This window comes from Lagopus muta, chromosome 14 (assembly GCF_023343835.1).
Source record: "Lagopus muta isolate bLagMut1 chromosome 14, bLagMut1 primary, whole genome shotgun sequence".
Taxonomy (NCBI): domain Eukaryota; kingdom Metazoa; phylum Chordata; class Aves; order Galliformes; family Phasianidae; genus Lagopus; species Lagopus muta.
In genome coordinates, this window is record NC_064446.1 from 14,130,998 (window position 1) to 14,143,704 (window position 12,707).

A 12,707-nucleotide genomic window follows, 5' to 3' on the forward strand; every position below is an offset into this window, starting at 1 on the left:
CTAAATATCAGGCAGGGACTGCTGGGAGGGCTGTGGGGAATCTTGCCTGGGGGCCACATTCTTTGAGCTCCCGTTCCATGTGAGGCTCATTGGAAGCCATCTGCAGCTTAGGAGCAGCACAGGCACATCAGTGCAGGTTTCCAGTGAGCAGATACCATCTGTCCTGGGGCTCAGCCTGCGGGGGCAGTGGTGTCCAGATGTGCTGTCAGGACAGGGCTCCGATGTGTCCTTGACATTTCTGTGCCCAAGAATGAGCCTGCTCACCCTGATGGGAGGCGTGTGGAAATGTCTGCACTGCCCTTATGCCAGCTCTGTTTACTCGAGTATTGCCATGTTGGCTCTGTGATGCTGCCTGCAGGACCTGCCCCTGCCTAGTGGCCCCTGTGTGGGGACTTGATGTGCTGACACCCTGCAGAGATGCTCGTTCCTCTGCAGCTCTGTTCCTCCCCATCCCATCTCAGTGGTGAGCAGGCGTGGTGCAGAGCAGCTGATGAAGCAGGCAGGGACCCGATGTGTTTGGGCAAATGTGTGAGGTCAAAAGCAAATTTTGTATCTGTTGTCACCAGACAGACCTAACAAGAGTGTATGTATATCAGTGCCCATGAGTTTCCTACCAGCTGCATCAATTGAGTCGTAGTGAATTTGGAGGCAAGTGCTACAGTGCATGGTAGAGATATAGGAAAAAAGACCAGAAGAGCTTGCTTCGATGATGAGAATCCAGAGGTTCTGAAATTTACTGGTATCTGTGTTTTATATTTAATAATGTCAGGAGGATGGTTGTCAAATCTGATCTTCAGGAATATGTGTCAACCTTTTATACTGACTTTGTTTTACTTTAAAGCAATCGAGCTGCTCCTTGAGGCAGGTATTACTTGTATGCCACCTTTAGCACAATCAGATTAGCACCATGTTTACTCAAAGCCAAAACCTGGATGAATGCTCAGCACTGAAATGAGATCACATGCACGGCGCATGCAGCCTGACCCTGCTCCCTCGCTCCATCTTGGAGAGGAGTGTGCTCCCCATATGGTGCTCCTGCTATGCCTAAGCTATTTCTGGCTTCAAACGCTGGAATTGGAATGGACAGATTTAAAAATAAGGCTTTGATCCTGCCAAGATGTCTGCTGCCCACACCGTGGATCTCTTTTGCTGGTAGTCCAGCCGGTGCTGTGCCACGCACCCTTCAGGCAATCCTGCCAGTCCCTCCTAGTGCAGGTCCCACACTGGGCTCTTCTTCCTTCCCCTGTTCCACAGACCTATTTCTAACCATGTTGCTTTTTCTCCTCCTCTTCTGGCAAGCCCGTGTGCCTGGATCTGCATACACTTTGAATCTGATGCTGCTTATCCAGCTGGGAAGAAAGCACATCTATAGTTTGGGCAGTGAAGTAGGTCTTCACCTCTTGAAGTGCCACCTAGAGCCTGGGCATGGAAGCTGGGATCTGATCTTCCTTGTCTCCGTAAGTTTGGTTTGTTCCAGCCCTGCCACCTGCAGCTCTCTGTTCTCCTTGTGCTTTTGGCACTTCAGCCACTTTGATGGAAGTGCCTTTGGACATTTTCTTGGGTGTCAGTGCCAAATGCAGGATACAGGCACAGGAGTTCTCCCAGTTTGCAGCAGTAGCAGTTGATATTTTTCCCAGACTCCTCAGTAACTTCAGTGCAGATCAAAAATGTGATAAAAGAAACTGAACAAATGGAAAATTATTCTTTTCCTCTGAATGTTACAGAAAGGGTTTGCAGCTCTTTAGCTTTTTTCTTTTGAAGTTTTAATTAGGTAAATTTATGATTATGCACTGAGCACAGAGGGTTAGGATAGATGATCTCGAGGGGTCCCTTCCCATTCTCAAGGATTCTGTGATCCCACATGTTTTTAAAGCCTTCCTAAATGAGCAGTTGGTATTTTTTCAGCTTTTCTACAAGTACAAGTAGCTATCATTTCTTAGCATTAGAGGTACTAGAATTCTTAATTATATTGACTGCTCGTAATTTTTCTCTGTTCACAACCTCTTTTTGTTCCTAACTTGCTGTTGTTATTTTCCAGTGCTTTTTGTACAGCTGCTGCAGATCCCCTCTGTGCAAAAATGTACAGAAAGTGTTTTTTTCTTTTTTGTTTGTTTATTTGCTTCTTTGTTTTAAGCTCCATCCCCACTGAGCCTCCTGTCAGAACCTGAGCTCCCCTAGAACCTTAGCAGATTGTGTGTTTTCATTTTGGAATGAGGTGAGGAGCCAAATCTGCATGAGAAAAAAGCTAATCAACTCTGTAAATGAATTAGTCAGAAAAGTAAATGATAGTAACAACAACAACAAAAAAGACTTTTCCCTTTGAAATATTTGATTTGTCCTCTGTGTCAGTGGAAAAAAGGCTTGAAGTTCAGCAGGGTGCTCAGGCTTACGTGATCATTGGTGTTTTCTTGTATAAAGCCCTCAGTATCTCCATGCTTGGTCTGTTTGCATGATGGGAATAGGAAAGAAAGAATCTTTTTGTTATCGTTCATCAAAGGCTTCCAGTGCTGCTTTTTTTTTTCTACTTTCAATTTAGTGTCAGAGCCTGGGTTTCCTGGAACATCAAGCAGTAATTATCTCCCTGTGTTTGATGACCTTTCAGTCAACTCAGATTTTCCTTTTGGTTTCAATACTAATTCCATGGCCATTTTTTTTAGGAATCTCAGTGTGGCCTTTAATTAGAAGCCACCAGCCCTGCACCCCCACTCAGCCCCAGGACTTCAGATACTTCAGCTGTAGCACAGACAGACAATTAAATGTAATATCTCATGGTTTTGAATGCACACCTAAACACGGCCAAAGTTTTAAGTGGTGTTTTACCTAAAAAGAGCACTGGAAAATATGGTTAAAGCCTTATATGCCTCATTTTGGGGGCCTTCTGCCTTACAAATGTGAGGTCTGATTCCAGTTGGCAGGAACTTCTGAAATGCTCAAAGGTTGCTGGAGAATGCGGCCTTAGAATAACGTTTATGGTCAGTAAGCCAGATGCCAGCATTGAGAGCTGCTGGGGTGTGACATCCTGCCGTTCCTCCCTGCCTCACTCTGCAGTGAGCACCGCACTTCTGGCAAAGAGCTGGGGATGTGTGGTGTCTGTGGGACTCGCCCTGATGAGCCAGTCTGGGGAGAAAGCCTGGGCTGTGGTTTTGGAGGGATTTGGTTGTGGTTTAAATGAGTCCCAAGGAGGAGGAGTGCAAGTCTGGTTGCCAGCCAGCATGGGAGTGGAATCCAGGTTCACACTGGTGTCCATCCAAGAAGCAATGGGAAGGGGGTGAGGGCAGCAAGGTGCTGTTAAATTCCTGCAGAGTCACAGAATCACAGAATTGTAGGGGTTGGAAGGGACCTCCAGAGATCATTGAGTCCAACCCCCCCATCGAGTCCCTTAAAAGGGATGGCAGCTAAGTAAGTTTTTGAGGGGAATTTCAGAAGAATGGGAGAGACTGTTGTAGTGGGTTCTGGGGAGACAAAAGACAGTAGGATGACTGCTCTGGATTTCCTTTCTTGTTTCGATCCACAGCAAACTTCTTGAATTTCATTCTTGTCTGGACTTACTTCTCATGTGTAATGAAACAGTGGCTGCGTTTATATATCAAACCCAAACACAACAACCTCAAAAACCTCACACTCCAACACCACGATTGACGTGGTTTAAATGGATTCCATTTAAACCACTTGAGAAAATATAGCAGCATGATGGCAGAAACAGTCATGGTGAGGTGTTTTTTTTTTTTTACAAATTACGATGATGTTCTGAAATGGCTTCCAGGCAGAATTGAAATAAGGGATCATACTGATAACACTATAGCAAACCATTTTATTCCCCAAGTAGTCATTTGTTGCCTGACAATGGGTAGGTCGGTAGGCCTGCACTGATGAGTAGGGTGAGATCTGTAGGTGCTGGGACAATGCAAGATGTCTCTGCAGATGTCTCTGGTCTGAAATGAGATGGCAAATTTGGGTAAGCAGTTTTCTATGGGGGATCCCAAACTTTGTCAGCTTTTTGTGACTTCAGTATCCATTCAGGGCTGGAAGAATAAATTCATGTTTCTTCTGACTGTTACAGCCAAAGCATCTAAGTGAAGTTGCAAGTTTTCCTCACCAGGTGTGAGGGTGAAATGAATTCTGCACAGAGAACAGCTCCACAAAGGTGCCACTTCCATCACATTATGTAAATGGCCTGTGACTAATAGGGAAGCCTATGAAATGAAATAAAAGACATCAGTCAGTGCATTTGCATGGTAACCAAGCTGTATGCCAAAGGAGCCTTGTTTAAAAGCGAGCAATTGCAGACAAGATAATTCTAAGGTTGTCACTGTGGAGCATTTTTAAGTGGCTTATTAGCATGGAAGTAAAAGGACAGTGTCATTCTACATCTGTGGAGTTTATGAAGTTCCACTGACTACATCTGCAACCTGTCTGACCTTTTGTTGTGAAGTTACTCAGAGCTTCATTTTAGATCAGCTCTATTATGAAAATATTACTCTAAATGCTGTTTTAAAATATTTCATTGGCAGAAGGCTGGGTTCACATGTGAGTTTGGAAGCAGGTGTCCTTCCCTTCTGCAGGATGTGCTGTGTTGGGGTTAATGTCTCTGTGATGCTGATCCTGTCTGTAATTCCATATGTTCCATGAAATGTTATGGAACTGAGGCCAGTTGGAGGGGCTGTGGGCAGCCTGATCTGGAGGGTGGCATCCAGCCCCCACAGCAGGGGGTTGGAACTGGGTGGTCTGTAAGATCCCTTCCAACCCAAGCCATTTTGTGATTCTAATAACAAGTATTCCACAGAAAATGGAAGTAATATTGAGTCTTGCTGATAACTGCAGCTATTTCTGCTTGCCCTTTCTCTTAACAGAGTTCCTCTGCCACTTCTCTGAACTCTTTGTTGCTCAGTTTTCTCCATACGTGTGCTGACAGTGTGTCTTGTGTTGATCATTCCACTTCTGTCTTGCTCTGAGGTGAGTTCTGCTTTGTTGTGGAGATGTGAATATAAAGGTTTCAAAGGCTTTGATGCATTTACAACAGTGTGGAGGCATAGTGTGGCAACTTTTCTTCCCATTATAGCATCCCAGGGGTTTTTATCCTTTGTGGAAATAAATAGTGATAATGAGAAATGTGAAGATTTTGGCCCAAACAAGAAAAAAACAAAAGACTTTTTCCCTGTTTAGATTTCAGGGAGTTAAAACACAATAGTAGAAGCTACTTTCATAGCAAATATGTACCAGTTGGGCTGCAGGGCAGCACTTGGAAAAGCTCTTGCACAGTTTGTTCTGCAGATAATGTTTTCTGAGCTACTGAAGGGAAACTTTCACTCTGACAAATTGGAAATCCTTGTAAAACATCTAGAAAAACAGTATTCCAAATGTGCTGGTGATATCTGAGTGCAAATCGTGAGGTGCCACAGTAAAAAGGTGCTCTGCCCTTGAGTCATGAATTCCCTTGAAAGCTCCCTGCTTTATGATCCTGTCCATCTTCACCAAAAGGGGTGGCAGTGCTGTGAGCCCTGAGAATGCTCTTTAGCTGTTTGCATTGGTTTTAGTTAAGTTTTATAGTGCTGAGAGTTTACAGTGCTTTAAATTCCTTTTGTCCTTTTTGTTCCTTGTCACTGGTTTCTGTTCATCTAATAAGTGAACATATGAAATGCTAAAGCAGTTTCCAGAGCTGTTTGCATCAGAACTGTCCTACTGATATTATAAGCAATAATATTCAGCAGCTGGGCAGTGTGACAGTATTTTACAGGTGATGGTTGCCAGCAGTCAGGAGGAATCAGAGTATTTAAATAACACACAGCAGTGGCACTGCTTTTGTACACACACATAATTGCAATCAATGATCAACCAGGTTCTCTGTTCTGCAGAATCATTCTCACAATAAACGCTGTTTTCCAGGTATCTAACTTTCGTTACGTGTGTTTACAGTTAAACTGATGAACCATAAAGTAGAAGATATGTAAGGATATATTAATTTACTTGGTTCTTTATAAATATATGGAGATAGTCTGTGACCGAACCACCTCAAGTGTGTCCTGATGCAATTTTTCATTATTTAATCCCTCATCACTGCTAAGAATTTCTTTGTACATTTGGATGGTGTCTGTGAGTTCAGGTAGCTGAACTAGCCAGCTCCTTGTGTGTGATCCATGTGTCTGCTCCCCATGTGATGTGAGGTTACATCAAGTAACAGTATTATGGAAAGCGAAGCTGTGATCTGATTAACTGTTATCTGATTCTATTCCTATTAAAGTCAGTTTCCTCCTACTGATTTGTCTGGAAATTAGATATCAGGATGCATAGAAAGTCAGTGGATGTGGTGAGAGAAGATTCAGCACTAAGGGTGATGCCCTCAGGGTGGTGATGGTGCTCTGTTCTGTTAGCAGTGATTTTTGTAAGCACAGCATTAAGAGATACTTGATAACTGAAAGCTCAGAACTGAAATGGAGTATCAGCACTTGAATCAAATGAAAGTGTGAGGAAGAGCAAGAAAGAAATCAAGGCACAAGTGTTATTATTCACATTGGTCTGAAGCAGTCTCACTGCTCAGAGAGCTTCCACCTGGTAATGAAGAACCTCTTATTCCAAGGATCAGACTGAAAAAATGGATTGCTTAACCCTGATCAAGATGACAGGAATAGACAGCTGATATCACAAAAAGCAATAGGAACCTTTTTTTTTCTTTAACTGTTTAATGTCAAAATTGCCAGAGCACTTACAGAGGGACAGTCAGGGGAGCATCCATGAGTCCTGGCCTTCTCAGGGTCACAGGAGTTCCTGCTGGCCCTCTGAACATGTGATTTAGACTAGTGTTCATTCCATGGCTGTATTTAAACCACTGAAAACATCTCCACTGTGAAACTAAGCACACTTGAGCACGGCTGTGAGATGGTAATACTGGCACGGGGGATGCTTGGGCCAAAGTCACACTTGGGAATCTGAGCTGGACCTCATTCAAACCCTAAATACTATCTGAGATGTGTGCCACAGTGAGAAGAGAGCATTCTTAACTCTTGTGTTGAATACACAAGAAGTGGAGCATATTGTACATGTCATGTGCTTGTGAATCGCTTCAGTCAGCAGTCCTGAGCTGTTATTGCTGTGCTCAGGTGTGGGAAAGACTGCAGTTGAGACGTGTTTCAACCTCAGAGAAGGTAACCCAGCCTGTAGTATCTGTGCTGCTGTAAATTGTTACAGTCTTTGTCTTGTAAGCGGCCTGAATGATGTGATGGCGTTCTGCATGGGCACTGGGACCTCCACAGAAAGCGAAATTCCTGAATCAGATTTGCTCTGAGTTCAGCAGGTGAAATGGAGCTAATTAATCATTTCACTGCCTTGGAGTCTTACCCAGCAGAGAACAGATTCTAAATCCTCACTTTGACCAACTGCAAATACACACCAGTGCCTCTGTTTCTGCACGATGTGTCTCAGTGTTGCTGGCTGGGTTATCGCTTTCTGCTTGGTTCAGTGCCGGTTGTGCTGGGCAAGCAGATGGTGTGGATCAGCAGTGAAAGGAGCCCAGTGATTGAGCTGACTGAAGGTTGTAATTAATGGGAACCATTAATAGTAAGATACTCTCGAGAGCTGATTATTAGCCCCTACTAGGCATTTAGCTCTCTCCTGATTTTCCTTCTGTAATGCAGAAAGCAGATGTTTGAGCTGTAGCTGTTTATGTGCTCTACTTCACATGCATTATTTTTGATCTAATTAGAAGAAAAGTGCTATATTATGCCAAACCTAATTCATACCTGTCACTCATACACTTGATTTCCATGTCAATAGTTTCTTACTCTTGCAACTATCACTGCTCTTATGACTTCAGTGGGATCAGGCCCTGGTAGGTTTCAATGAGATCTTGCTCAGGGGGAAGCACGAAGCAGTTGTCAACCAAGTATTTTTCTTATAGCTTGAACAAGAGAAAGCAAGTTGATTTCTAGGACAGTGGGTTGTTGGACTAAAGTGTATCATTTAAACAGCTGAATTTTAGCTGAGTTTTGTGTTGGCGATACCGCATGGCTGAGGAATAGGTTTCATTAATTTTTATGACCACTCCGGAAAATGATTTTTATTATGTTTTAATTGGAGAGAAGCTGCATTCAGTACTACATCTTCAGGCTTCCATACATTGCAGAACAGAAGAAGCTTCCAACCCTTCCAACTCTAAGGATTCTATAAGATCTTTTCAAACATAGTCAAACAGAGACAACCGCAAATGCCTCAGGCGGGACCTCTGGCTATTGCAGAGATATGGCAAAGATATTTTGGAAATTAAAGCAGAAAGCTATTTTTTCTATTAAAAGAGAAACCCATAATCTGGATAATTAGCAGAAACAATTTCTATTTCATAATGGAGATTCTAGGTCAGTTTTAAAGACCAGAGATGATGGTAACAGAGAAAGCAATGATCTGTACTGGTGGTTTTGAGAAGAATGCAACTGCTTTTAGGAGAAACACTAAATACGTTTTTTGTCTTGATCAGCAGAGGTCTGATGCAAATCTGCAGCACAGCAAATGGGGCTTGGTTTAGTGTTCATTTAAAGTAAAGGGGAAAAAAAAAAACAAATTCCAACTCTAACATTTTCTCATGTTATGGTACAGTTTGTAGGATGAACCGGTGTAAAAACAAAGCAAACTGTGCTGGAGCTGAAAGGAAGGCACTACTGAAGGCTTAGGGTAACTTGAGGGGCCTTCCTCACAGTAAAAACTACTTATAAGTTGTTGTGCAAAGTAACAATGTACTGGAGATGGGGATGGTGCAGGGCTGGAAAGTTCAAAAGACAAAAATCAGTTTATAAAAAGACTGAAGTTGAGGAGACTTCAGTATTGATGGCTTGCTTGGGCAAAGCCAGGTGTGTAGGAAGGACAGCTGCATCGATGGAAATACTTTTACGGTGACCTGGAAATTGTGGATTAAAAGATGTTAATACTGTGGATATCCATTGTTCTTTAAGACTCTTGGAAATGGTTTATTGGCATCAATACCATCATAAAGTACTTGTTAGCAGTACACCTTTGGGAAGTAGACCTTACACGATTCTGTTTGTGCTGAATGAAATAGCAAAGACCACCTCTAACTTCAGTTAGATGAGGAGGTACCAGGATGAAGAGCTACAGAAGGTCATCTGCAGCAAGATACAAAATTTTAGAAGATGCTTCTGGGTTATTTTAGGCATTCTCAGGAGGGTGGTTGTTTAATTTCAGAGATCCCTTGGACACATCAGTTTGCAGATTTGAAAGGGCGATGTTCTCATACTCCTCTTGTGATGCTGAACACCTGCAGTGATAAACAAGCCCTATCAAATCCTTCTGAAAATTCTTGTTGAGAAATCCATAAAAGATGGGATTGATACATGTTGAGATCATGGCCACGAGGTGGCACAGTGTAAATGCTAGGTTATGATTACAGCTCATCAGTGCCTCGTGGTTCCAGTCAAAAACAACATTGAATATATTGAGAGGCAACCAGCAAGCTGCAAAGGTGGCAACAATTGATATCAGCATCAGATTAATCCTTTTGTTTTCACTCAACCTGCTCTCATTCTCTCTCATCCTATCTATTTTACTGTGTCTCCGCCGGAGGCATACAAATATCTTGAGATAGCAGATGAGGATAAACCCCAGGGGGAAGCAGTACTGGAGAAGCAGCAGACTGGTGGTGAAGATCAGCCGTTCAGTAATGGAAGGCCAGGCCTCGATGCACGCCACTTTGTTCTTGTAGAAGTCGCTGTGGAAGGACAGGTGCTTGAAGGGTTCATCAGTTAGTTGGTGAAATATTAAAAAAGGGGTGGATATCATGAGTGAAAAGACCCAAATGAAAATAATTCCCCAGTAAGCATGTGAGGTATTAGGCTTCCAGCCACGAGGATTTACAATTAACTGGTATCGCTCGATAGCAATCAGTACAAGTGACAAAATGGAGACTGTGACAGATATACTTTGTATGAAAGAGCTTATTTTACACATAGCTTCCCCAAATATCCAGTAATCCATCAAAGTGTATGCAGCTGTGACAGGAATACACATGATACAGATCAACACATCCGATAAGGAGAGGTTGGCAATCAGAATGTTTGTAACATTTTGAGCTTCTTTCTGTCTCTTTATGATAACAATCAGGCAAAGGTTTCCAAAAAGCCCCACCGTTGTAACTAATATGTAGGCTGTAATAAGCAAGAATACTGCAGGGAAGGAAGGTTGACATGTATCAAAGTTCAAAAAGTGAGAATAACTGCTGTTTGGCATAGTTTGATTAGGTAAAATCTCTGAAGGATGCAGAATGGCTTCATCCATTGTGAAGCATTTCCCAGACTGTGGGTAACACCTAGCTAGGAAGGTTTTGCATCTGTGAATACGTCCATCCCCTTGGTATTTAGAAGATGTTTTTCTTGGAGCTTCACAAGGCGGCAATTAAATCTTTAAAAACAAAGATGAAATCTTTGTATTTGGTGTCCTTGAAGTTTAAAGCAAATCTGATGTAATTACTTACTGCACTGACGAGTTCTGAAAAGAAAAGCAAATGGCGTCATGTTAGCGGCTTTGTACAGAAAGGTGGGTGGAGGCTGAGCCTCCTTTTCTAAGGCTCTGTACCGACTGTTAGCTCTGACTGTGATGTTTGAGAAATAGCAGTGACAGCTCTGTTTAACGCTGCGTGAACGTTTTCATACAAATCCTCTTCTAACAGATAAACGTTGCTTTTCAAAATTAAACATTTTAAGATCTCAGCCAAAGATTTAGCAAGGTTTGAGGAATTCCAGTGAGAGCAGTCTGTTGCTTTTTTGTTATCAGAAGAATGAAGAATTGGAACCTGCCATTGCGTTGCCAGTTTAGACATCATATTTTCTCTAAAACTACAAAGCAGTGTGAACTAATTCACCAAATCCCTCTGGTTTAATCCAGAATGATGCACCTTGAGCTTAAGTGCTTTTCAACACCTCTGTGAATGACACCTTTAAGGGAGTACCTTGATTTGCTTGCATGTTAGAGATAGCATGTCTTTTTTCCTCAACCTAATTTGAGAAAAGCGTTAACTATGCAAAGATCACATCTTAGTTACACACCTGATTGTTTCCCAGCCAGAGATTGTTTTTCATTTCCCTGCACTCTGCTCACCCTTGTACAAGGCTGTCAAATGATACCCCCAACATTTTCTGTGATTAAATATAACGTACTCCAGAGATACAGAGTGGGCTCTTTTTTCAGTTCTAATGGTTGTCAGGCAAAGAACGGATACAATACAATTCTGCTGCTATGAAACTAACAGTAATGGGAAGAATTGGCTTCAGCAGAAAATCTCGGTGGGTCTGAATTTATCACTGAGTTAAAAAGTTAATCTGAAATCAAAGGCTCACCAGCTTTCTAGCCAGAAAAGGACTTTGTTTCCAACCTGGAGAAGTGAAAAAGGAGGATGTAGGAGTTAGTTTTGAAATTTAAAGATGGGTTGATATATGCTATGCATACAACTTTCAAAACTCAGCCATTAACTCACCATAATTCCTTGTTGAAGTAGGAATTATTGGAAAACTTGCTGGAAGAAGGTCAGTTGTCATCCCTAGTAATAAATGCCATAGCTTTGTGAGCCCTGTGGAGAGAATGGGATGGAGAAGCACTGGAATGTTAGAGAATGTGCAAAAAGAGGAAGGGATGAGTGGACATTTTATTATTACTAAAAGCAATTTTTATAAGTTTCATCAACCTTTTTACAGAAATGATTGCTGCTATTTAATCACTGGGGAATAAAAACTGTTTGGTGCCTTGTGCAAGTCCAAGAGTAAACTGGAAAATATGATTTTATAGCTGTTTCATTTCCTACAGCTACCCAAAGAATATTGCACATAAAGTTATATCCAGAACTGCTTTGTTCTCGTACTTCTGCTTTGTGTTCTTCAAATTAAGAATTTGAAATTGTTTGTTTAAAAAAACAAACAAGCCTTTGTAGAATCTGTTATCACTGTCCTTCTGATTAAAATATACCTTAATAGTGTATTTTACTTAGTCATGCATGAATGAGAAGTGGCTGTAGATCTATGTGCCCATATGTGGTTTGATGTTCCAACTATGCCTTAATATGTAGTAGGGCTCTAACGTTAGAGTCTTCTTGAATGGGGCCAGTTGGCCCTGCTTCAGCTATAATGGGGGAATGGCATAAGAACTCAGTCAACAAGGCTTTAAGGGCCATTGGCTGGACTTTGTAGTCTCTCACAGGTGTCTGGAGCCCAGAGAGCAGGAAAAGAGCTGCATACCCTAATTGGTGTGCACTGACTTGGAAAAAGTCCTCTGAGTTCAGGCAAAAGTGAAGGAATTCTGAAGCTAGCACAAATCGGTGATGTGCCCTGGTGTCAGCAGGAACGTATTTCCTGGAATGCACTGCAAACTGCTTCTCCCTAGAATTGCACAAATTGCCTGGCTGGATTTCTCATAAGCAGAATGCGTGTGCTGGAAGGACAAGGAGCCTGTTGCCCTGATGAGCTTTGCTGTCACTTCCAGATGTGTAAGAGTCCAGTGCCTGGCTGCTTTGTCCCAGTGGTGATGTTCCTCTTTGCACTGCCTGCAGTGTTCACCTGGCTAGCCTGAGAGCTGCTGTTTAAGAAAAGATGAGGTGTTAGCAGGGGCTCTGGCTTTGAAAGAGATACCCTGAAAGACAAGCTCTGTTCTTTCCTGCTATTTATGTCAGCAGGAGAAGCTGCAGGGACGAGGAGGTCATGAGGCTGAGCCATACTTGTAAT

The 12,707-nt window shown here is 42.4% G+C and overlaps 2 protein-coding genes across 2 annotated transcripts in view; one reads left to right on the top strand and one right to left on the bottom strand.

The window, feature by feature from the left end:
- KLHL3 (kelch like family member 3) overlaps positions 1 to 12,707 on the top strand; it is a 112,981-nt gene that overhangs the window by 37,953 nt on the left and 62,321 nt on the right. The window lies entirely within an intron of this gene.
- Positions 9,151 to 10,403, bottom strand: LOC125700431 (neuropeptide Y receptor type 6-like). Its single transcript, XM_048960987.1, has one exon. The coding sequence runs from the start codon at positions 10,273 to 10,275 to the stop codon at positions 9,151 to 9,153; it is 1,125 nt and encodes a 374-aa protein (XP_048816944.1). The 5' UTR covers positions 10,276 to 10,403.

Coding starts and splice junctions, on each gene's coding strand:
- LOC125700431 (XM_048960987.1), bottom strand. CDS start 10,275: ATGGATGAAGCCATTCTGCATCCTTCAGAGATTTTACCTAATCAAACT.